The following is a 25,364-nucleotide window of genomic DNA, read 5'->3' on the forward strand; positions in this document are numbered from 1 at the left end:
GTTTTAACTTCTTGTGATATGTAATGTATTGATTTTGGACTCATTCGTTATTTTGGAACAAACGATATTGCGCGCTATCCAATGTTTTAAGATTTGAATGGATATTTCAAAACTTCATAGTTTACAATATAAATAACGTTGCAAATCTTAAAATAGTTACGTTGACCAATTATACTGGAAGATCTTCGTGAATTTGATCACGCAAGAGCTTGCCATCCGAGTTTTTGGTGTTTCAGCAAACAAATTTTGTGCTTTATAGTTATTTTGTACTTTTAGTATCACCATCTCTTAATCCTAACTAAAGCAGTGTTCTTACGTCTCAGCTTGTGTAGCAGCTAATTTATTATCAATTCGTAAAGTTCTGAAAGTAAAATGACAAAATTGCATTCGAATAAAGTTGACATTGTGAAAAAAGCCAACGTGTCTTCAGAGTTCATTCACTAGCTCGTGGTCCTCTCAAGGGATGGAATATTATTGATCTGGCTCCTACGGGAGTGGTGGGCGGGAAAGGGAGGTGAAGGGGGTGTGACGCAAGGGCGGGTGTGGTGGTGGGGGCGGGGGCGGGGGCGGCGGAACAAAACCCTTCAAGGGCTCGCCATTTCTTTTACGAGAGTCGCGCTAAAAGGACGCCTCTAATGTAGCATTTATCCCACGATAAATAGCCGCACTCCATACAAAAGTAACTAACTAACCATCATATCATTTCTTAACAAAGGTAAGCAGAAAATATGAACCGCCATACAACTCCATTCTAATATGCACTTCTGTTGTTATTCAATTTTAACATGACCTGACTCACGTATCTACTTTATTCACTTGATCGCGTCAACTATTTCTGGATGATCCGCCAATTCTTCTTTCATCCACTTGATCGTGCTAGATAGGTTTAAATATATATTTATCTAACGCCCCTTTCTATATTACCTGTAAAACTTCTACAATATACAACGGTTTCAGGCTACGATTCCGTCATAAATAGAGTAGATTAACATTGGTAACCTTTGTGCTGTATTAGCTGATGTTTTTAATATGCCTCTATTGGAGTACAAAACCGCACTAATCAAACATTTAAGCAGTGCATATTCTAAAGAGGTCACTAAATAACAGGGTTTTTGTTTATTATTTTTCTTTTCTTATGTAATCTTATAATTTTAAAACATCGATCCAATAATAACCAAATGGTTTACTGGCTTGGCTAAAGGGGTGTCTGAAAAATTGTTCAATAATGTCACTTAAAATTATACACTCATATGTCATATTAATAACACACTTAGTAGATAGTTCGAAGAAAAACTGTAATTACGGAATAACAACGAAAAACTGGTGCATTTTGTTCCTTGGAACAGGCTATCTGCCTACCTAAGAGCTAATATCAAATATCAACCCGACAAGACATAATAGCTTGTACACATTTTATTGTGAATAATATTTAAATTACTGTGAATTGAATCATTATAAAGATTAATATAGAACCATTTATGCACAATTGCACATAGCCTTGCTAATCTTACAACCATTAGGTTTGCAATATAACTAAAAAAAAAATTATATTTAACGAAAAAAACATACTTTGTAATACACCACTTTTTTATTGAATTAATAAATGACAGCCAACCAAGTTTCGCTTATCTCAAGCTTCATGAGCGCTATTATATTAACAGTTAATTACAGGGCTATTATATTAACAGTTAATTAAAGGGCTATTATATTAACTGTGAATATAATAGCCCGGACAAAGCTAAGCTTTGTTGGCTGTCATTTATTAATTCAATAAGAAAGTGCTGTATTACAAAGTATGTTTTTTCATTTAATAAAAAAACTTTTGATTGATTCCATCAAATCTTGTTAAAAAATTATCTTCTTGGTCATACGTTTTTGTAAAATTTTTCATTGCTATATTTAGGTGTAGGTAGTTTGTAATTACCATTATTTTTATTATTTTTATCTTTTCACAGTTAGTGTTATATGTTTTGTTAAGTTGATCTGTAAAAAAATAAAATAAATAAATCTAATCCCTTTGTCTATTTTTCTTATTCTCAATTGTACTTAAAACTTAGGTTAGGTTAGATTAGACTGTATTATCTAGGCTAAGTGACCAATATGCCTCCTGTAGCTATTCCCATAATTTAATATTTTTCATAACCGTGACATTATTTACCTAACATAACATAAAACCACTTTTATATAAAAAATAAATTCAATGTTTATTTGATTTTACTTTCTATAATAAACATTTTACAACTTTGAAGGAGGTGTAATTAAACAGGTATTATTTAGGTACGCCAATTATTTAAAAAAAAATGTTAATTTTACCAAACTACCTACACGTAGAAAAATGAGAATACTGATTTATCAGGGAACTATTAAAATGTCACTGTGTGACTATATCCTAACAGAATAGTCATTCAGAAAAAATGTTATAGACGAGATGCGAAAGTATTATTATTTTGAAGAACACGTGTTCCGACTTCCTCATAACCATAACATATTCGTGCTTCACTGATCTTTACTTTACCGTCAGCAGGAAAACGAATAATTTGACCAGATTTTTAATAAATTAACAATATTTCATGTCAGTAAGTTTTCTCCGTGTGCTTAAATAAGAGTATATAAAATTTTAGAAACACTTTGTGACTTGACATTTTAAATAAATTAAATGAAAATACTTGGTTTTAAGTCACTTTATTGATAAATTTTACTGTCTTCCGGTTTCGATACCTCCGTACAATCATCAGGACAGTTAATTATGAATTAATTAATAAAAATTATGAATTGATTTTTATAATGATGATAATTTTTATAACTGTCCTGGTGATGGTACGGAGGTGCCGAAACCGGTAGACAGTAAAATTTATTAATAAAGTGACTTAAAACCAATTATTATCATTTCATTTATTTAGGTTGTTTCTCGTTCTTTGCAAAGATCATGTTTTTTTATTTTATTTTATTTCAGTAATTTGTACATTTAAATTTTTTTACAAATTACTAATCAATTGTTACATGCATATAGGCTATATTTTCTCCTGCATGTTCTTCATGTTTTTGTAAATTTATAAACACCGAGTATTTCTGGCAACGCAATGTTTTTCGTTTAAAGTAAATATAAACAGATATATAAGTATTTTGAGATGCTTTGAACGGGCGAGAGCTGTAATGGAAAGCACAAAGGTGTGAAATTTTACCCGAATCATTGGTTTGTATAAAGATGACATGTGTCACTAGCGACAGAACCTTATTTTATATGAAAAGTAAGAAGATACACTATAAAAATCAATCAATGTTGTCCTTAGAAATAAAAGATTTAATCAATTTTAAGGCCGTGTAAAAATAGTTTGGACATTTCTTGCAATAGTTCTTGCGTTAGGACGTTTACTTTAATTAAGAATGTAAGGATACTAACAAAATAAATCTTCAAGACTTCTGTCGTCTCAAACATAAAAAAACGATGCTAAGATTGTTTATTTCAAACATTTAAAAATAAATAAAACACACTTCCGCAACACAAGATCTTAAGGCGATGCCATACGTAGTAATGCGAAATCATTTTTTTTTATTATTTTTTTTTTATGTGACACCTTACAAGAGTGTCCCTGCCTGTGCAGTGTACAGACAGGGAAACTATGTCACCACCCGGTTGGGCGGCGTTGTGAGGCGGAATAAAGTAGGGGCTGTAGAAAGGGATTTGTTAATGCGGGCCTTGAAGATGCTCGGATTATAGGAGGGAGGAAAAACAAATGCCGGTAGCTCGTTCCACATACGAGCCGACTTACACAAAAACGAGTCGTAAAAACGGCCCGTTCTCATGAAGCCAACGTCAAACGTGAACGGGTGTTCAGTTCGTGTCCGTCGAGTTTCGCGCACGTGCACCGGTGCATCAGGAATCAATGCTGCTAGCTCCTTGGAGCAGGCTCCATTGAAATACATGTAGAACAGACACAGCATGCCTACATTGCGTCTATGCATTAGTGAAGGCAATCGGTCTGTTAACAACGGATTGTCAATCAGACGGATCGCTCTCCTTTGCACAGATTCAAGCAGGTTTATTAAGTATTTTGGGGCACCAGCCCAAAGGTGGCTCCCAAATTCAATAGTTGGGCGGACTTGAGACTTGTACAGGGTCAGCAGCTGGTCACTGTTGAAGAATCTCCTAGCCCTGTACAAGACGCCCAACTTTTTGGAGGCCTGATTTACTCGGGCTTCTATGGATCCCCGATACTTGAGCTGGTCTGATATAGTAACTCCAAGCCTTTCAATGGAGTCTTTATTGGGGAGAATGCTCTCATCAAATTGCACCAGACAGCGTCGGAGACAGCACAGATCCTTGTGGCACCCCCGCATTGATTTGGTGCGGTGAGGAAGAAGAGCCGTCAACCACGGTTTGAATTGTTCTTCCCCTCAGAAAGTCTGCAATCCAACTATGCAGGGTTGGGTGGATCCCATACGATGGTAACTTCCCGATAAGCGCCCGTAGCCAGACTCTGTCGAAGGCTTTGGAGATATCCAACCCAACGGTTTGAGTTTCACCAAAACGTTCCATGTACCGCCCCCAAATATGCGTCACATATCCGAGTAGATCGCCACACGATCGGTTTCGACGAAATCCATATTGTCGATCGCTTAGGATATTGTTATTCTCGAGATATGTGAGCAATTTGTTGATAACCACCCTTTCTAATACCTTCGAGAGTATGGAAGTGATGGCTATGGGGCGGTAGTTAGAAGGGTCGGAGCGGTCCCCCTTTTTTGGGATTGGGTGGACGATTGCCTTTTTCCAAAGATCTGGCACCTTTCCACCTTTGAGAGAGAGCCTAAATAATTTCGCGAGCACTGGAGTCATTTCTGCAGAACACCTCTTGAGGACCAAGGCAGGTATTTCGTCCGGCCCACTGGCTTTGTCGACTTTCAGCTCGTTCAAGACTCGGAGAACCTCTCTGTTCCGGATCTTCGGTTCCTCCATTTGAAAACCGCAGTGCGGAGTGGAAGGGGGAGTCTCTCCGTTATCTTGAAGAGTTGAGTTTTCCGCGAAAATTTTGCCTAATAATTCAGCTTTCTCGCGGGCCGAGTTAGCCAGCCGACCATCAGGCTTGGTCAGAGGTGGGAAAGTGGTTCTGCAGAAATTTCTTCCGATCGAGCTAGCGAGTGACCAGAAAGCACGGCTACCAGTGGGGCAGTCAGCCAGCTTTTTCGCAATTCTCTGGTCGTGATCGCTCTTAACTCTATTTAGAACTCTCTTACAATCCTTTGCCCGTTTTCGCTATTCCGAAAGGTTATTCATGGAGCTAATCTTCCGGAGTGCATTAAGAGCCGTATTTGTGTTTTTGGTTTGAAAATTTGGTCGCCTAGAAATGTTTCAGATTCTTTAATTAAATACTGCGAGCATAATACATCTTGGTCTTTGAAATGCAATGTTTAAATATTAAAATTTGTGATTTAACTCATTAAGATATTCCAAAAATAAAATATTCATCCTTGACTTGCAGAACAACTCAGTAGATGTCGCACATTAAAATAGAAATGGGATATGTTTATCTAAGACACTGTATAGATTGCATTTAGTTCGGGTTGAATATTGCGATCATACATAAAGATAGCAGTCGATAAAAATGTGCGGTGAGAAAAGACCGTGTTTGTAGTTCTTATTCGAAGTAATATACAGTTAAATATGACCGAAGGAGATAGGGTCCCATTAGCTTAGTTGGTAGAGCGGCGCCCCAACAAGGCAAGGGTCTTAGGTTCAAGTCCTAGATGTGACCGTATCTTTTTCTGATTTTTCTGTTTAGGAATCGCTAATATTGTCTTCAATAATCAAATTTATAGATACTCGTATTTATTTATAAGTTTTTGTGAATTTAAGTTTTGTCGCGTCCCTTGGCTATTATATGGATAATATTAACTTTCTTACTCTTTCAGTCGAACTGAAAAATACTTCAGACTCTTATAATATGATATCGTGATCGAAACACATTCGAGAAGATAACTTTATGGAAACAATGCTCAGTCGTCACCGCCACCACGGGTGGGGGAATTTGGAGAAAATTCAGAAATACTAATCAATTCTGATGGAGAAGGCAAAAATAACTCTCAGCAGTTTTCCGTTTGAAAAGGGGGCCGTGATTTTTCCGATATTTATTCCCAGAAGTCGAAATATGGTACGGAACTCCTTTGCAAAGTCGAACAAATCCCTCCCTGAATTCCAACGATTGACGAACAAAAGAGGATAAACTCACGGGTGACAAGCGACAACAAAACTTTTTAGAACGTCTTATTTTTGGGTTCCTATTGTTACTGTTGTTATTATAGTGTAGTTCTTCTTGAAAATCTACAGTTGAGAAGATTTTATTTTATGCTACCGGCTGCGCCATCTTGTAATGTACTGGTATACTGTGTAAGTATTGTCTTGATATGAAATATACCTGTGATCGGGAGTACTCAATAAGTGCTTTGGTTTGTCAAGATTACGAGTGGTTAACTATCGTAGATAATTACAATAAAGCTCTAGCAGGACATACACCCGTTATATCAGAGGCTATGAGTTATTCTGACGGGAATCACAATTATAAGTGAGCTCCCTGCCTAGGAATCGGCTGGCCTCGCTGTATCTGGAACCATTTGGGTACAACCGACATGCTATCTCTGTCAGATGGTGCACGTACCGAACTATATGAAAAATTCTTAAAACTACCTTAACTGGATAATAATAACTTAACCAAATTACAGCATTACACCAAGGTTAAGTATTTTATTTTCACGATTTTCCACACAAAATTTTCAATATTTAACTAAACAACTTTTCTTTAACTTTCGAAGGTTACAACCATCAAAAGTTAAATAAACCATCATAATTGAATAAGAAGATAATGCTAACAATTCTAAACGAAACTGAAACAGAACAAGACAGAGAAATAAAAAAAATAAGGCAAATACAAAATTAATCCAGGATCTCTAGTCTTACTGGGACATCGTCTTAACCACTCGACTATTGGGGCCTATTCAATAAACGTAATCTTGCAACTAATTTTTTTCTCATATTTTTGACAGTTTTATTTTTGAATGGTCACAAATTTCTAGTGAATTGTTTTGTAACCTAGATAGTGTCTCGGGTAAACATATACAATTTTTATTTATATGATATACCTATTGACTTTTTTTAATAGTTTAAATGAATATTCAATTTCCAATTGGAGCCAGTGAGACTATGGCATCGGCTAAAGCCATTTCAATCATCTTGTAAATTCTGAATGCTGGTCTTACACCAGGGCGATACTGAGAGTGTCTTCCGCTCTGGAACGTGCCGCTTTATTATTTTAAATGAATTAGTTGAGAAATAACACAAAGTAATCAAATAATGTTTCCTTACGCACGCCGGGATTTCAACCCGCGACCTCCGGATTGCCAGTTAAAACCCTTACCACTCAACCACTGAGGCCGTTATAAACCGGTATTGGTCATTGAAGGTTACACCCGCCCTGTCCCACCCCGGTATAGGAGACTTATGGTCACCCCTTCGGAGTTCTCGCATGAATCTAATTTTTGAATAAACGGCTCTACAAAGTATATAAATGAAGCTAGACCTTCAATGTCCCCGCATACGGTGTTAGGAAGCGGTATGCGAGCGCTTACAGGTATTAATCCAAGGACAACACAGAACAATGAGCATCAAACAATCAAGTAACAAGTGTCAGGCAAATAGTTGGTGGAGGGAACTCACACTCCAGTACCTGTAAGCACAAAAAAGAACAAAGTGAAATAATAGAGTGACGGGGGAGTTTCGCCGAGCCACGTCTGGCAGTCCTGTTGAGAGATTGGTGGTGGTTGGGGTGACTGGTGCAGGTCAGGACTTCCACACCCCTTAGCCGACCACCCGGTGGTGCCCTGAAGATAAGTATGGGAAAAAGAGGGATAAACCCTAAAGAACCTAGGGGAAAGAAGCGTCAGGAGGTCGGAGGCAGGGTGGAGGTTACCCCAATCCGCACAGTCACCCCTCTGACCACCAACGCTCCTCAGGGGTGGCGCAGGTGATTGGCGGAGTCCCCCGGTAAAAAAAAAGGAAATAAAAGAAGCTCCAGCAAGGTATGCGGGGACGAGGCCCGTTGTCCAACCCCTATTGGGGAGAAGTAAACAATACAAGACAAACAACGGAGTTCAGTTCTAGCCTGTAAACTCGTTGCCGTTACTGAAAAAAGAAAAAAAAAATACATATAAAAGAAGAGAAAAGAAAAGAGAAAAGGAACACAATAAACAATCCAAAAGTGCCAAAAAAAAACAAAGTTGAAAGTGTAAAAATAAAATCTGCATAGTCTGTAAAGAGGACAGCATGTGAAGTATAAGATAACAAAAAAGTAAAACATAAGAAAAGAAAACTGAAAATAAGAAGAAAAATAAGAGACAAGTTATTTAAAAGAAATGTAAGCGAAAGAAAAATCATCTGCAGCAGCTGGTACAGTAAGGAAAGAAAAATAATAAAAATAAGAAGAACAGAATAGCATAAACAATAATCGGAGATTTGTAAAAGAATTAGTCATGGAGCAGGAGCAATACACCAGGGGTTCTCAGTTATCACGCTAGTCAGCGACTCTAAGCTCAGACCATCTCTCAACCCAGATCCTAGTAAACTTCCTCAGACATTCGAAATTAACTCTGTTAGAAACAAGATCGGTGTTCCACACCGGTCTAATGGGGACATTCAGACCGTCTATCATTTCGTCTCTGGCATCCTTCAAGATCTCACAGTGCCACAGAATGTGCTCGGCCGACTGGTAAGTATTGCCACAAGCGCAATTGGGATGGGTAGACAGGGCAAGGCTGTGAAGCCTCCCCCTGAATTCCCCATGTCCTGAGAGGAGCTGCGTCATGTGATGGTCCAGTTTGAGGAAGGCCCCTTCCATTCTGAGTTTAACTGATGGGAAGAAGGAAAAGGTCCATCTTCCCATGCTCGACCTATCCCAACGGACCTGCCACTCTTTAAGCGAAAGGTCCCTCATCGTCCGAAGCAGTCCAGGGAGAGTTCCCGGTCCACCTGGTGTCAGAACGACACCAAGATGGGTTGCCGGGGATCCTCTGGAAAGTCTCTGCTTGGTTAAGACTTCCCTAATCTCCAGATCGATTGGCAAAATGCCGGCCAAAACTGGCAAAGCGTCCGAAGCAACAGTACGGTATGCGCCAGATAGTGCCAGCAAAGAAGTTCGCTGGCCCCTAGTAAGAGCGAGGAGTATAAGGCAGTTATCCAGGCGGTGCTCCCAAACAGAGGCAGCATACGAAACTTGCGCAACGTATACGCCCCTGTAGAGAGCACGTAGTGCCGGACTGCGTAGTCCCCATTCAGCGGTGGAGAGTCTCCTCAGCTTTAGGAACAGCGCCTGAGCCTTGCTTGAAACATCTTTAACATGAGCCAGAAATGAGGACGATCGATCGAGTGTTACACCTAGGTATTTGACCGTGTCTGCAAATTTGATGTTGGTGTCTCCCATCCGGATGGTAGGGTTTTTTACCGGTATTGGTCAGAAAAAAAAAGTATAAAATTATTTCAATATATTTTTGTTATTTGTTTTTGGGGTGTTATGCCCTGTTGCGCTAACTTCTTCTATAGCCAACGTTTCGGACAACGTTACAGTGTCCATCATCAACACATCTTTCTGCCATGTTGAAACGTTGGCTAAACATGCCATAACACCCTAAAAACAAATAACAAAAATACTTTTGGCCTTGAAAATCTTAAATCATATTTCAATATATCATTATAAGTAAAGATTTATAAGCTAAAAAAGAGACATTATTTGTCCCCTTGCAGTTAACTTTTCATGGATGTACCCTCTACAAATCTTTGATCTCCCATTTTCAAAGTATATTGGTACATTACACCAATGTGGGTGGGTTCTTTTTAATTTTCCTGCCCCCGCTATCGGGGCTTAACCACCACCAGCCCTGATAATAATACAAACCGACATTTTCATAATCCACGTTGGAAAAATATTCCTATTCATTTCAGGCATTATTAAAAAACCATACGGGTAGTATTATTTCTACTCGTTCATGTGATATTAATTATAAAACGTGAAACAGTCTGGTTCAAATATAGATTTTCAATGAAGTCGTCTAATAATTTTTTTAATGAAAATATATTATATTGAAACAGTTATTAATGACAGTAACATTAGTTATTCGATATCTCCAGGAATGACGAATTTATGAACTTTCAAAGTGTACTTGAGTAAAACGTATGCAATGTGACGTGACGTGACAAGAGACAGGATTCCGTATAATTCATGATTCGAATGGAAGTGCTGCAGTATCATTACGCATGTATCGAGATAGACAGAGAAAAATTAGTATTGCTAATTTAATCCGGTTAAAAATAGGATTGCATAATAATTCCTGATAGAAATTTTGGTGAATAAAATAACGGAACACGTGTTCATCCATTTGCATTTGCCTTGGTAATATATAATGACAAAATGCGAAAATATAAGGATTACCACGTGTTCCAACATCGTGATAATACGTTCGTATTTTACTAAAAGTTTATCAGGAAACATACACGGAGAAAAATGAGCATTACAGATTATTTAAAAAAATCTTTCAATTATTTGTAACCCGGTTAAAAACGCGACTGCATGCCGCTTACTGATAAGTAAACTTTTAGTAAATTCGTAATAATATAGGAACACGTATTCATGCACCTGCGTTTGTTTTAATAATATATAATGACGAAATGCGAAAATGTTAGGTTTTTTATGAACACGTGTTCGTACATCGTGGCAATTCATTAATATTTTACTAATAGTTTATAAGGAAACCTATCAATTCATTAGTCCCATTTTCAGCCGGATTACGAATAATTTGAAGAGATTCTTAATAAATTGGCAATACTCATTTTTTTCCGTGTCACAGCCTTTTCGGTCGACCGCAAATATCAACATTTAGACGGTTTATGTGTTCAATATGATACTTTTGTATAAAAATATGAAAATTCATTGTAGGAGATGTCCTCGTGAGATAATCACACGAGTATGCCTGGGGTGGGAGGGTTATGACACCTGAGAAATTGAGATAGGCTAAGGAGAATTTTGACTAGTGGTCTTTTCCCAGGGCAGTACTAAAATATCATCCAGTTTGGCCAACATGGTGCTTGATCTCTTCAACTTGAAGAGATCTTCGAATAATTATGCACGCATTCAAACCGTCATCACAACCTCTGAAACTTTTATTTTTTAAATGACAGGAGTCGAGGGAGAACATCGATGCGTACGATTGATCAAATCTCACAGCTTTACATGCAGCCCAAGATCGTAAATAGTAGAGACCTTCATTCATCAGGATAGTTCGCGTAAAGGCGATGATTCTCACTAAAATAATAACAAGCCGTAAGTAAATTTTTAGATTTTCACGGCCAAAAGCATTTTTGTTGTTTGTTTTTGGGGTGTTATGCCGTGTTGCGCTAACTCCTTCTTTAGCCGACGTTTCGGACATCGTTGCAGTGTCCATCATCAGGGCAGATCCGGTAGACACATCTTCGGATCTACCGGATCTGCCCTGATGATGGACACTGCAACGATGTCCGAAACGTCGGCTAAAGAAGGAGTTAGCTCAACACGGCATAACACCCCAAAAACAAACAACAAAAAAGCCGTAAGTATACTTACAGTATTTGCCTTATAGCATGAATGAAATATTTAATAGTGTTCGGAATGCCTGTTAAGTATCAAACAAAGTTTAGACAATAATGTCAGCATAAATATAACAAACCTCGCAAGACGTGGTGTAAAATCTTATGCAGGATTCCCTGATGAAAGAGACGCGAACAAGATGTATAAAATTGGCACAGATCCACTGAGTAGAGTAATTTAACTAAGATGAAAGATGACCAACCCCCAATTGGCTTATTTATACTATGCAGGGGACGAAGGACTATTGGGAGAACTAAACTTGGTAACTGAAGGAAGTGTAGCAAGGATTAAAGGTTATCAACCACCAAAGTGCCTTGGGGGGACTAAACTTTGGTAAATGAGGACAATGTAGCAAGGATGGAAGATGGTCAGCCGCCGAATCAGCTTTTTTATCATATGTAGGAGTGTTGGGAGAACTAACCTTAGGTGGACTAAAAGAGACGAGGTTAACACTGCACCCTTCGACATAAGGAGCAGTAGAGATCGACAAAAGTAGAGATATACCTTTTTTATCAGTAAATGGATAAAGTAGTGAAGATATTGAATATTATTTAAATTCGATATGAATTACAGCATTGGTATTCTGACATTACTTTTTTTTATGGATACAACTGATATTATTTTTTAACTCCTTTCTTTTATAATATTAGTATACACCTTACGAGTAAATTATCTCACTGTTTTCAGTTTTACTGGTTTGCAACAAACATGAATAATTGTATGCATATACGAATGCACAATATAACTAAAATAATTCATACAATTAGTTTTCACTTATTTACATGGTAATAGCATTTGATTATTTTTTTATATAGTTATGCTATTATCCATGTATCCTGTTACACCTACATACACAAATGATCAATATTCCTTTTAAAAACCCGATATGACTTTGGTATATAGGATAATGAATAATAAATAAATAAATATAAAATACGCCTTAAGATAGAAGCCATCCTTGCAGAATTGAATGCCAACCGATGTCTCCACTGACTTTGTACCTTTTGGTTTTAGGTTATTTAGCATGTGCTGTATCTCTTTATCTTACAGTTTGGGAGGCGGTATAGATACCGCCTCCCCGGGAACCATTTATTGGATAACCATAAGTCACCCCACATTGTTCGCTACGTTTGGTGCCCGAGATGATGGTTTATGATTGCCTGGGTCTTAGTGGCGGTTGCATCTGCCTACCTACTGCATTGCGGGCCGATTCGGAAGAGACTAGTTTAGGTAGACCTTTTGACCTCTCCATCCGGACTCTCTCGACACATCGCCTTGCGCCGCAGTGGAAGTGATGTATTCATACGCCCGTCACTCCTTGACTCACTGACCTCCAGATTCCAACCCACCTGAACTCTCCTTTCTTTCCATAAAAATACCCACCACACCGCATCCCTAAATATGACATAGGGAAATTATTTTACTGAAGGCCTCCTGTATGGAGCTCAATTTAATATTGATGATGAAACGCAGTTCTGAGATTGAAATTTAAAAGATAATCTCCTAGACTTTTGGACAACGAAAAACGCCCACATCACAATAATTGTATTATTTTTTATTCTATAAATAAAGTGGAAATCGGTGCCCTTAAAAGATAGTTCAAGCAGATGACCTACTTTTAAAACAAGCATATTTGAATAAGAAATGCGAATATTCACAATAATGTACTGTTCCTTGATTCATGCAAGCATCAATAATTCACGGTAAGATTAAAATAATAGGTTAGGTTAGGATTGGGCCATTTCCATTAACAAACACATCAACGCTTTTGATGTTGCTAAGATAATTATTTATCTCGCATTGAACCTGTGCGAAATTTGGTAATTAAAATAGTATACTTAAGTTATTAATACTCCGGGAGTCCACGCAAATGTTATTGGAATAAACGTGCACGAAATGTGGGACTGCGTATTCATTGGTGACCGGATAAATCATCACATCTTTAAAAAGTTACATAAAGTCATGGAAAGTGATGAAAAAAAAACATTATTAACTGGATTAGGTAGGTTAGGTTAAAAAAATCATCATTTCATCGTTTCTAATGACTTTATATCACTTTTTAAAGGTGTGTTGAATTTTCACTGTGTTGAGTTATCATGGAACCGTAGTCATTATGTACAGAAAGGGACGTTACAAATATCTACTAGTGCTCAAAATATAATATTTTGGCATTTTCTGTATACCGTCAGAAAAATAGCAACCTACAAACCTATTTTTTATGTAAAGAAATAATAATTGTTTGTGCGGTTTTATCATATTTCGCTTGCTCCATCTTAAGTGTGGCCACACGGAGAAAATTAAATATTAATGATTTATTAAGAATCTCTTCAAATTTTTGGTAATCCGGTTAAAAACGTGATTAATAAATTAGCAATACTCATTTTTCTACGAGCATTATAATTACGGCAGTTTTTTTTTCGGCATAAATAAAAATCGGATATGTTTATCCGAGACTAGGTTACAAACAAATTCCTTATAACTTTGTAATCATTCATAAACATAGCAGCCAAGAACACGGAAAAAATTAGTTGAGAGTAAAATTATTCATTCTGAATTTGAAATGATCGACAAAAATTACGTAAAATAATTGGAGTGGTTAGAGATGTTGTCCCGGAAGACAGAGATACTGGGTTCGATTCCCAGTTGAGACCGTTACTTTTTTATTTTTCTATTGTTCTGTTTAATGTTTCGTTTAAAAATGTACCATGTAATTAGATAAAATATCGGCAATAAAAACAAACACGTTGTTGTTTGTCAGCAGGTACCTATTGCCGATATTTTATCTAATTTTTCTGTTACTTGTTCTGTTTAATGTTTCGTTTGAAAATCTACCATGTAATTAGATAAAATATCGGCAATAGGTACCTGCTGACAAACAACAACGTGTTTGTCAGCAGGTACCTATTGCCGATATTTTATCTAATTTATCTGTTACTTGTTCTGTTTAATGTTTCGTTTAAAAATGTGCCATGCAATTAGATAAAATATCGGCAATAGGTACCTACTGATAAACACGTTGTTGTTTAGCATGAATTTTATGAATATTGAAATGATTATGCAGTTATTAAAAACATTATTATTATTAAAATCAACACAGAAAACGAATCTGTTGCTGCAAACTAACAAAATTAGTAAAAGTTGTTTATTCGCAGTTATACATAAAAAACGAAACCATGAAAACCTTATTTCGTAATGCGTACCTATAATTTATTACTCATTAATCAATTAATTTTTGAAATGTGGATATGAAACAAGCAGTAATTGTTGATTAAAGTACTAGTACATATTGAATTATTGGGCGGGTTAGGAATAAACCGACGTAGCTCAGTATTCCAGAGCATCTGACCGGATATCAAAAGGTGCTGGTTCAATTCCCGTCGGCGACATTTATTTTTCGGGAGATATTTTCAATTTGTATGAATATTTCAGGCGAGTAATTATTGCTTATAATAATATGTTATCCTTTGTGCTATGCATGAAAAACCTTGTCTTATAAAAATTAGTTTATCATTAAAAAAATAATAACGTTTTCGTGTATCGGTTCGAGATTGGCGATTTGAAATCCAACTAATTTAGTGGCTTTTTCGTGTTTGTAGAACTCTGGCGAAAGCCGGTTATTTTCCGCCTAAAATACAAGAAGGTAGAAAGGGTGGACTTACCACTTGTGACTTGAAGAGAGGCAGCAAACAGGCACAGCAACGAAAGGGACAGGCTTCTGTGTGAGTTGAGCCAATATTCTGGGGCCATACTGTGTCCTGGAAACAGAACGAAAATATTTTATTTTTTATTTTATTTTATATTATAGAAACAAACAGTACATGATTTACAGAGATAAAACAATATCCAGGAATAAGATACTTCATGTTGTGTACCTATGATATGTTTCCTTGTAATGTCTGCTAAGTGGTATGTTTATTCCTTAATTACCAAGTGACTTGTGTAGTTTATAGGTGTGTGTGTGACGTGTGTAATGTATGTGTGAGTTTTGTGTGTGTGTGTGTGTGTCTGTATGTATGCGCATTGAATACTTTAAATTATTGACATATGGCACGTTTGAATTTGGGCAGTGAATACGAAAAATAAAAAAAATATGTATAGTTTGAATACATCTTTTGTACAGAGAAATATTAAATTCTTTACTACGAAATTATACAATGCTCTACCAAATCAAACTAAAAAATTAACGGAAATTAATATATTTACAGCAAAAGTAAAAACTTGGCTGAGAGAACAAAGTGATATTCAACTTACAAACATTATGAAGACGATGTTAAGAAAACTTGAAACTAAATACAAACGTTTAAAAAACTACAGGCCTCCTCAGAACAGGAAACATTAGTGAGGACAGGAAACCCTTGTGAGTACAGGACACCCTAGTGAGGACAGGAAACCCTAGTGAGGACAGGAAACTCTTGTGAGGACAGGAAACCCTAGTGAGAACAGGAAACCCTTGTGAGGACAGGAAACCCTAGTGAGGACAGGAAACCCTTGTGAGGACAGGAAACCCTAGTGAGGACAGGAAACCCTAGTGAGGACAGGAAACCCTTGTGAGGACAGGAAACCCTAGTGAGGACAGGAAACCTTTGTGAGGACAGGAAACCCTAGTGAGGACAGGAAACCCTAGTGAGAACAGGAAACCCTAGTGGGGACTGTGAATTTTTTTAAATTTACACGCATATATTATTTTCACCTACATTATGCCATTGAACTAAAACTACAACTACAAATTTTTTGCCTACAACTTTGCCATTGAACACATTTTACGCTATGACCGAATATGCGGCAGCGTCAGCGAGTGCCTAAGCGATATATTTATTGTACTAATAGAACTGTAGTAATAAGACAATAATCGCATATAACGATAGTTCAAATACCAATAGCTGTCTCCGTAATGCTGCGTATGTACTTGCGACTATAAGCACGAGCCAAACCACGAATTATGTGAAAGGAACGAACCTACCGCAAGCGGCGGTTCGCGGCGTTTGCGGTTGGTGTGTTCCTATCCCATGATTCGTGGTTCGGCTCGCAAGTGTATAAATTGTATATATATTAGAAAGTGTATATATATTAGAAAGTGTATATATATTAGAAAAATTCAAAGTATTCCAGGCGCCTATTACTCCACGGTCGCTCACATAAGCACATTGACAAAGACTTTATCGACAATGCCGGTAATTTGTCATCGTTCCCGATCACTTCTGCGGACCGCCGAAGAACAAGCTGTTCATTAAGATCGACTAAATTGAGCATATTATTTAGTGTACTGTTGTTTGTTTCGCACGATGACAAATTACCGACATTGTCGGTAAAACCTTTATCGATAAATAAAACAATTTTTTTTAAGTTTATCCATAGACATATGAATATTAGTAGACCTGCCCTAAGTGATTAAAAGCGTATTATCCCCACTCCCCATACCGGTTCCATTGGAGCCGGCTGTGCTCGCGTATGGCCTCAAGTGAAATTTGAAAACGTGACGTCATCATTCTTGTGCGAACTATGGTCGAGGCATCATCGGTTCATTTTACGAAATAACACGGCAAAATGTTGACTTGTACTATGAAAACTTGAAAAAATAGATGTGAAAAAGAGAATAAACCCAATTGTCGTATTACATTCCATATATAAGCATTATTTTACTTTATTTTAAGCATATTCACATCGTATAATATGAATCAGTTGTTACTATCACATCGAGAAACGTCTGGACGCGAAACACAAAGCTGGTTGGTTGCTGGGAAGTAAATTATGAACATTTATAAAAGTGTCTTAACTAAATACTTAAACGAAATATTCGACTCTGAAAATAGAACCGAATTTTTTTTCCGAATTTGGACTTCGCAAATTTGTTCATAACGTGGCGAGTAATTTGCGCTCCCATGTAAAAATGTCTATTCATTCAAAAGCAGATTTTACTTTTAAGAAGTAAATGGTGATATTATAATGCGAGATGCCTATTTACTGTCAGATTGATTTATTGACGAATCACAGTCAGCTTCGCCCCCTTCGTTCTTCAACAGTTGATTTTACCCCTCGCCATTATCTTCTCGTCTATTAATTCCTATGTCTGTGAGTTTATCCTTTTCCATTATCTAAAATCTTAGGCCTTGGGAATATACCGTACATAATGTGTCTTGAAAATGATCTTGCAATTTTCGAAGTCGCTTACATGAAAACTGTAGTTCTACGACGTCTACCCAGAAGGAGCCCAAACCTATATTTATAATATCACTATGTGCACGTATTTGCGAGTCGCTTGAAGATATTTCAAGGAGAAATGTGAGAAGGTTTCCTTAATTTCCTCAAATTTAAGCTACAGCGTGGAATTACTTTGGCGTATCAGCGTAAGGAGGGTTCAGTATAGTACAACCTACCCTCAGCGATGATTGATGAAGCTAAGGAATGATTTAGGGGTTACGGTTTCAGGGCCAGGAGATATAGTTTACTTCTCACGAGCAAAACGATTTATTATATAAGTAAATTAGAATAATTCAGTAAAATTGTCTAACCAGTTCTAAGATGTCGTCGGGTTTGGGGACATTTCAATGTAATTTATCTAACTAGTTTTAAGATGTCGTCGGGTTTGTCAATATGTCAATGTAATTTGTCTAACCAGTTTTAAGATGTCGTCGGGTTTGCGAACATGTCAATTTAACTTGTCTAAACAGTTTTAAGATGTCGTCGGGTTCGTCAACATGTCAATGTAATTTGTCTAACCAGTTTTAAGATGTCGTCGGGTTTGGGAACATGTGTGTGAATCAGTTTCCTATCTTTTCTAAATTCACCAACAAGATTGTATTAGACCATCGTTTCTTAACCTTAGTGTTGTGATCCCCTTAAGAGTAAGCCATAAGCCAAAAATGAGTATATTCTTATTATAGGCATAACGATAATTTGACAAACGGAATATAGAAACGTCCGATTTTCGGTTAGTGGTTTTTATTGATTTTGTGAATAATTTTATAAGAAAGAAAAAAATTAATCAAAGGAAACTGTCTCAGAAAATCTTAGCCATATTATTGTTTTTTAAGCTTTTTAACATAATTTCTTATGAAAAAAATCAGTTTTAGTAGTTTACGCTTAAATTTTTATTAAGATTTTAATTCTTTTCATTCTTCTCAAGCGGAACGGTAGGAAAAATTTCAATTTATCCAAATCATTTTTTTGGTATTCATACTGCAAACCGATTTGTAGTAAAGATTAATTGAAATATCGACTGACCAAATCCTAGATCCAGAAATAGTCAGTATCAAAAATATAAATACCTGTAACCAGATTTTTGTCTCAAGATTTAGATAAGTGATGGCCTGCACCACGGTGTGAATGCGGAAGCTTAGTATCGGTTCAAACATTAATCCCGTTTGCCACTACTTGTGCGGAAAAGACTTCTCGTCTATGGTGGCTTTAAAAACTACACACAGAAATCGTCTATTACCATCTATTCCACCCCCATACACACAAGCCCTGCTTATTTATGGGGGTACATCAAATACTTATATTATGTAATTAATAACTGTACTATATTGTGTAATTATATTATGTAATTGTTATATTATGTAATTCGTGTATCTTTTTTTTACTAATTAAAAAAAAAATTACCACTTGAAAATAATTTACTCTATTATAATAAGAAAGTATACAATTAAACTTTTAAGTTTCAGTGCTAAAGACAAGTTACCTACGTGTAGTACAAAGTTCATATTACAAGTGTGATTGAGACTTCATTTCAATTTTACCTCTAATCGTGTTAGATGTACGGGTGGTGATTTCTTTATGTCAATTCTATTAATACAATCTACCCTTCATCAGCAAGCAGTTATTTTCGAAGTATTTTGATGCGGTCATGCAATATTTTCGTAATTTTTATTTTATTTATTAATTTTATTTTAACTATTATACATCAAATACGAAAATTTGTACATTCAAGTTTACGAAACATGTCTATTTTTTTTCTGAAGAAAGACAAACATTCCCGGGTGACAAATAACCTGACAATATTTGAAAATCGCTACTATCACCACAGTAAGCGGAAAATGTTGCTTGTGTTGTGATGGAGGACTTAGCCGAGGAATTTAATACACTACGCCTGGGAGGGACTTAAACGCCATGTCAACTCAGCCACCGACCGGTCAATTTAAATTTTTACTATTTATTACATTTAATTTGATTAATATGGCCCCTACGATACAGCTTGAATCCGTCAATTTGTGAAGACTTTATAGTTTCCGGAAACGCATTATAATATTTCATTATTTTGTATAGTAAACTGTCGATGAAGTATTTGGTAATAGGTTGTTCATTATTTAATGTATAAATATCATCGCGTTCAAGGTCAGCATCTGTTTCACTGTTACCCAATTTATCTTAAAAATTTAGTTACTTTTGAAAATCTATTTTTCATTACTATATTTTAGAGAATTTGCAACTAATTTTGATCTCTGGCATTACATAAGAAAAGGATGGTTGAGCAGTAGTTAAATAAAATTTTATTTTCAAATCTCAAAAAATACATCTGTTATTTTCAGTGCACACCGATCGAATATTTTTTTTCCTTCACACTAACAATCAACTATACATATTTTCATTAGTAAGGAGCATGGATTCAACTAAAATGCTAACCATTTATTTATCAGTTCGTTTACACTTTAACACGAAACTGATACCGATCAACTTTTCATACAGCCTTTATCATTCAAATTTGATATTCCTGCAAATACAGGGTGTATCGGCACGTACCCGACAAACTTTAACCAGCTATTCCTTAGCACATTTGGAGTAAAAAATGTTATGGGCACTTTGCTGTCCGGTAACATTTTTTTTTTATAAAAAATTTTTCATTCATATTTTCACCACATGTCACCACTGTTTTATCCTTTGTCAAAGTTTGAAAACCCATCCGGCAATATTTTATTCTAGTTTCGTTGAAAAATGTACGTACGTACCTACATTGACGCGCTTTTACAATCACAACGAAATGGTATGGCACCATTCGTCTCATTTTTAACTATTATTATTTAGTGTGTATGAAAGAGCGAAGATGTTTTTTGACACACTTACTAATTAATAACAGCTGTTGAACACGAGAAACAATGCCAATGACAATGATGGAGTGTGGATTTTTTTATAATTTTTTGTTTTTAATTGAAAAAAAATGTTACCGGACAGCAAAGTTCCCATAACATTTTTTACTCCAAATGTGCTAAGGAAAGGCTGGTTAAAGTTTGTCGGGTACGTGCCGATACACCCTGTATATCATACCAAAATCAAAATCTTATTTTTTGTTTCAAAGTAAAAAACGTAAATAAGACAAAAAAACCTGAGAAAATGAATATAAATATCGTTTATTGCCTACCACGAATTTTCTAACCACAAGCAAATTCAAACGAATAATACCTTTTTATATGAAAAAAATTTATATCTTTTGAAATTTTATTCACAGGGGGAAGTCCCGGAAAAGCTATTACTGTAAAGCATTTTACTGGGCGATTTCGAGACAAAATGTCAACGGGGATGAAAATGGATTGTTGAGGGGACACGGAAAGGCCGCTTCGCAAATTTCTTTGTCTTTTGTAAAAAATTCTTCTCGTCTTTTGTGAATGTATGTTTTCTTTAGGGAAATTCTTTGAAATAAATAGGGACGGGGTTGACCATTGTTACGGAATGTGGAATCCACAGAAAACTTATATTTCATTTTTCATTTTGTGAATTTCTACGTTTGAAAATTTTACTATACCATCAGAGTGGAAACTCTCAGTATCGCCCTGGTAAACGATTGAAAGATTTCTAAAAATGGTTTTAGCTGTGTTTAGTATTTAGCCCACTCAAGACCACGCCTTACATAGTTGTCCTAAATTGCCCTTTATTTTTCTTTATCTATTTTTGCATTTTCACGTAGGTATATATTGTACACAAATATGTATATCTTTATGGGATGTGTGGTATTGCACTTACCTCCCCACATCATGGAATAAAAAATACTATTATTATTATTATTAGAGCCATGTACATGGTTTCCAGAAATTTGTGGAATTTACTCGGAGAAAACTAAAATGAAATATTTTTGATTTATTAAAAATTGGTCAAATCTGGCCATGTTTCATGACAAACTTCAGTAAAGCCCAATTATGTTGGGAGGAAGTTGGAACACGTGTTATGAAAAATAATAATACTTTCACAACTTGTCCATGATATTTTTTCGGACCAGTCACCTGCGTTGTACACGTGATCAGATATGTTCTGATTGACTAATATAAATAAGAAATGGTCCGGCAGCCACATTTTTAACAGTATCTTGATAAAAAAATCAGTACTCATTTTTCTCCGTGTAAAGGCGGGAAAATGGGGAATGTACATCACATAGTTAGTAAATCTTCATGTTTAATAAACTATTAGATCATTTTAATATATTTGATGTTATCTAATCCAGAAGCCAGCACTTTTTTCAATGTAACCTAAAAAATTCTAACTTCAAACTCGATATACTTGAAAACGAAATCACAAAAACAAAACTCTAAAACGAAAGCCCAAAAACGAAATCTCGAAAAATAAAGCACAAAAACAAAAGCTCGAAAACAAAAGCTCAAAAACGAAAGGTCAAAAACGAACGCTTGAAAACGAAAGCCAAAAAAAGTTATGCTACAGAATCGACTCGTAATATAGATTCATCAGTTTGTCATGTGTGCCACTGGTTTCTGGAAACCAAATTGTATATTATTCAGTATAAGCAGGTACTTTCTGCCCCGCATACCAAAAGGAATTGAATTCTGGTGTACAAATTACAGTAAAAATTGGGTTAAAAAGAAATAAAAATAGACAAAGAAGTACTTAAGTATCGATTTTTTATTTCAAATGCTTACTATATAATTATCTTAATTTATACGGTGGTGAGGTATCCATTACTTATCTCATTACAATGTATAACAGTCTTCGTGTATCAGTTATGAACAATTTATATTTTATATAATTTGTTATGTTAGGTTAATTGAAAAATCGTTTTAACGAAGGAACATTATTGTATTATCAGGCGATGAAGGGCAAACCTAGTAAATCTTGTGTTTGAGAAGGAAACCTTTTAGAGATAGCGACATTAAATATTCTAGATCATTAACGATATTGAATTATGATGAAAAATTTATAGAGTGTTCAGACTTAGTTTATGCAATAAAAATTATTCTAATAGTTCGGTAAACAGTAAACTTCGCTTCCAAAAAAGTATTTTTCTAATTTTATCTAAATCAAAAAAAAATCCACTAAAATCATAAGATTTGTAAGTAGGTACTTAAAAACCTACCTGCTTAATTATAAACCATATATTCTATGTCTCATTTTTTCATATTTCAAATAACGAATTATACAATTTGTCCAAAGAAGTGTCACTATCAATGACAATTCTTTTTTCAAACTTTATTCAGGAAAGTAGGTACCATAATATTGAAAAAATAAGACAGTCCAAATCAAGACGGCGATTCCACGTTTGAAAAAAGAATCTTTACTAAATCAAATTAGGGTATAGTTAATATTATAGAGCAGGGACGTATAACTCCGATCGAAAGTTAGAATCGAAATATTGTGACGTCATATGATTGCCAACTATATCCACCAACGAAAAACTCTGTCTATGGAATAAACTTTCAGAGTTTTTCCTTGGTGTAAAGGTAGGCTCTATGTACTGTCTATATATTTAGATATCTATGCTTTTTTAATACGAATTTGTTTCATACAAAAAGCCCGAAGATATCTATCTAGTAAGTGGTTTATTTATGTTATAAGGTATCTGATCATAGTCAAAGTATAGTCAAAGTAAGGCTTGCTTGAATAATACAGTGTAAACAATTGTACAGACAGATGAAATCCAAACGGTCGATTTAAAACGGCACTTCGTTACACTCAGTCAATGAATAATACCTAAATTTATTGGCTGGATCGAGTTATTTATAAAATATGCAAATTGCGGACCCCAGAGGCAGAGCAGAAGTCAACTAACCGATCCATCAGAAATGACAAGGGACATGTTTATTCATGAGAAGAATTTTCCGTTTACCTACTTGTACGCGTGACATGTTTGGTGTTCTCAAAGGCATTCTCAGGTATTTCAGTGTAAATAAAAACCCTGGATGTATATAAACCCACATACTATTATAAATTATAATCCATGTGGGAATATTTTCTCATTTTTTATCAATTATGCAAGGAGCACTGTAGATGTTTTAAAGTTATTATATTAAAGCGCACTTGAAGAGAAATAACACAAAGCTGCGATGTACGATGTACGCAGCGCAGGGGTAGGCAGAGAGGAGGGATAGCAAAACAACTCAGTATTGGCACTCACTTCTTGCCTCATTCACATTCACACATCTTCTCATACATACTCTTCTATTATTCTGACTCTTGACATGGCCCGATCCGAGTATCTGATTCACTTGATCGTGCCATGTCTTCCTCGGGCGTTCCCGACTTCTGCTACTATTCGCATTTGCGTCATATATTCTCCTTACACTCCTTTCCTTTTCCTTTCGCTAATTCGCTCTACATGCCCAAACCATCTAAGTCTCCCTTTCTTAATCTTACTTATTACGCTTACATTAGCATTTCACTCTTCGGATCTCCACATTTCCCAAACGAACATAAATGGTTTTACCACACATACTCCTCAGGGATCTCATTTCTACAGCATTCAGTCTACTTTTATCTGCCTCACTTCCATACACTTCCATCAGGGTAGGTACCAAAACTCTATTTGGACTGCTAGATTCAGTCTGCGTTCAGTCTTGCATTAATGGAATAACCTGCATTTACCCTTATATCATTGTCTCTGTCAGCTTTCCCATCTCTCGTAAACATACTTCCTAAATACACAAACTTATCCACCTGCTACAAATATTCCTTATTCACAACTATATTGCACACTGTTTTCGTACTCTCTCTTTCAAATACCTTAATTTTAGAATTACTTACATTCATCATTGACTCATTCTTCATACATACTTCTATTATCCTAGACACGAGAGACTGTAAATCTCCAATACTTGTGCAATCAGCACCGCATCATCAGCATACAACAGGCAACAGACTTTCAGATTACTCAAATTCGCGCCCAATCCCACCTCTTTCAATTCTTTCATACAATTATTCATGTTTAGATTGAACAACCACGGTGACATTACGCAGCCTTCTGTAACACCTTCTGTGATATCAAACCACTGTTCACCCTAACGCATGCAGTGCTTCCCTAATACAGAGACGCAATTGCTGAGTGAGATTCATATTCACACCATACTTGGACAACACCTTCCATAGATTTTTCCTGTTGACTCATATATTTTTTGTAGATCTACAAAGGCACAGAAAAGTTTCTGTTTTTTTGCCAGAAACTTCTCAGTGAGCATTCGCAATGAGAAGATCTGGTCCATGCACCTCCTTCCACTCATAAAAGCACCTTCCAAATCGTTACTCGGGAATGGTTTTAAAGTTTTGATTTTTTTTTTATTTTTTTTTTATTTTTTTTTATTTTTTTTATTTTATTTATTGTTTTTGTGTTTAATTCGTAGAACTCCATTTAATTTTTTTATAAATTTAATTTAGATTAAATTTGATGATATTATTATTAAGTTCTGCAAGTGTTTTAGTTTTTTATTATTGTGACAGCTGTTTCGGCTTACAAGGCCATTTTCAAACTGTTTGAAAATGGCCTTGTAAGCCGAA

General features: G+C 35.8%; 1 protein-coding gene across 2 annotated transcripts in view; it reads right to left on the reverse strand.

The window, feature by feature from the left end:
- Positions 1 to 25,364, reverse strand: part of LOC149418175 (tolloid-like protein 1) — a 265,789-nt gene that overhangs the window by 151,308 nt on the left and 89,117 nt on the right. For both annotated transcript variants that reach the window (XM_089639715.1, XM_089639714.1), the window contains exon 3: positions 15,323 to 15,418. In XM_089639715.1, coding sequence (XP_089495841.1) covers positions 15,323 to 15,410 — 88 coding nt within the window. In that variant the 5' untranslated portion in view covers positions 15,411 to 15,418. The remainder of the gene's footprint in view (positions 1 to 15,322; positions 15,419 to 25,364) is intronic.

The sequence above is a fragment of the Hesperophylax consimilis genome, chromosome 14 (assembly GCF_061612785.1).
Source record: "Hesperophylax consimilis isolate HC1 chromosome 14, BYU_Hcon_1.0, whole genome shotgun sequence".
NCBI classification, from domain to species: domain Eukaryota; kingdom Metazoa; phylum Arthropoda; class Insecta; order Trichoptera; family Limnephilidae; genus Hesperophylax; species Hesperophylax consimilis.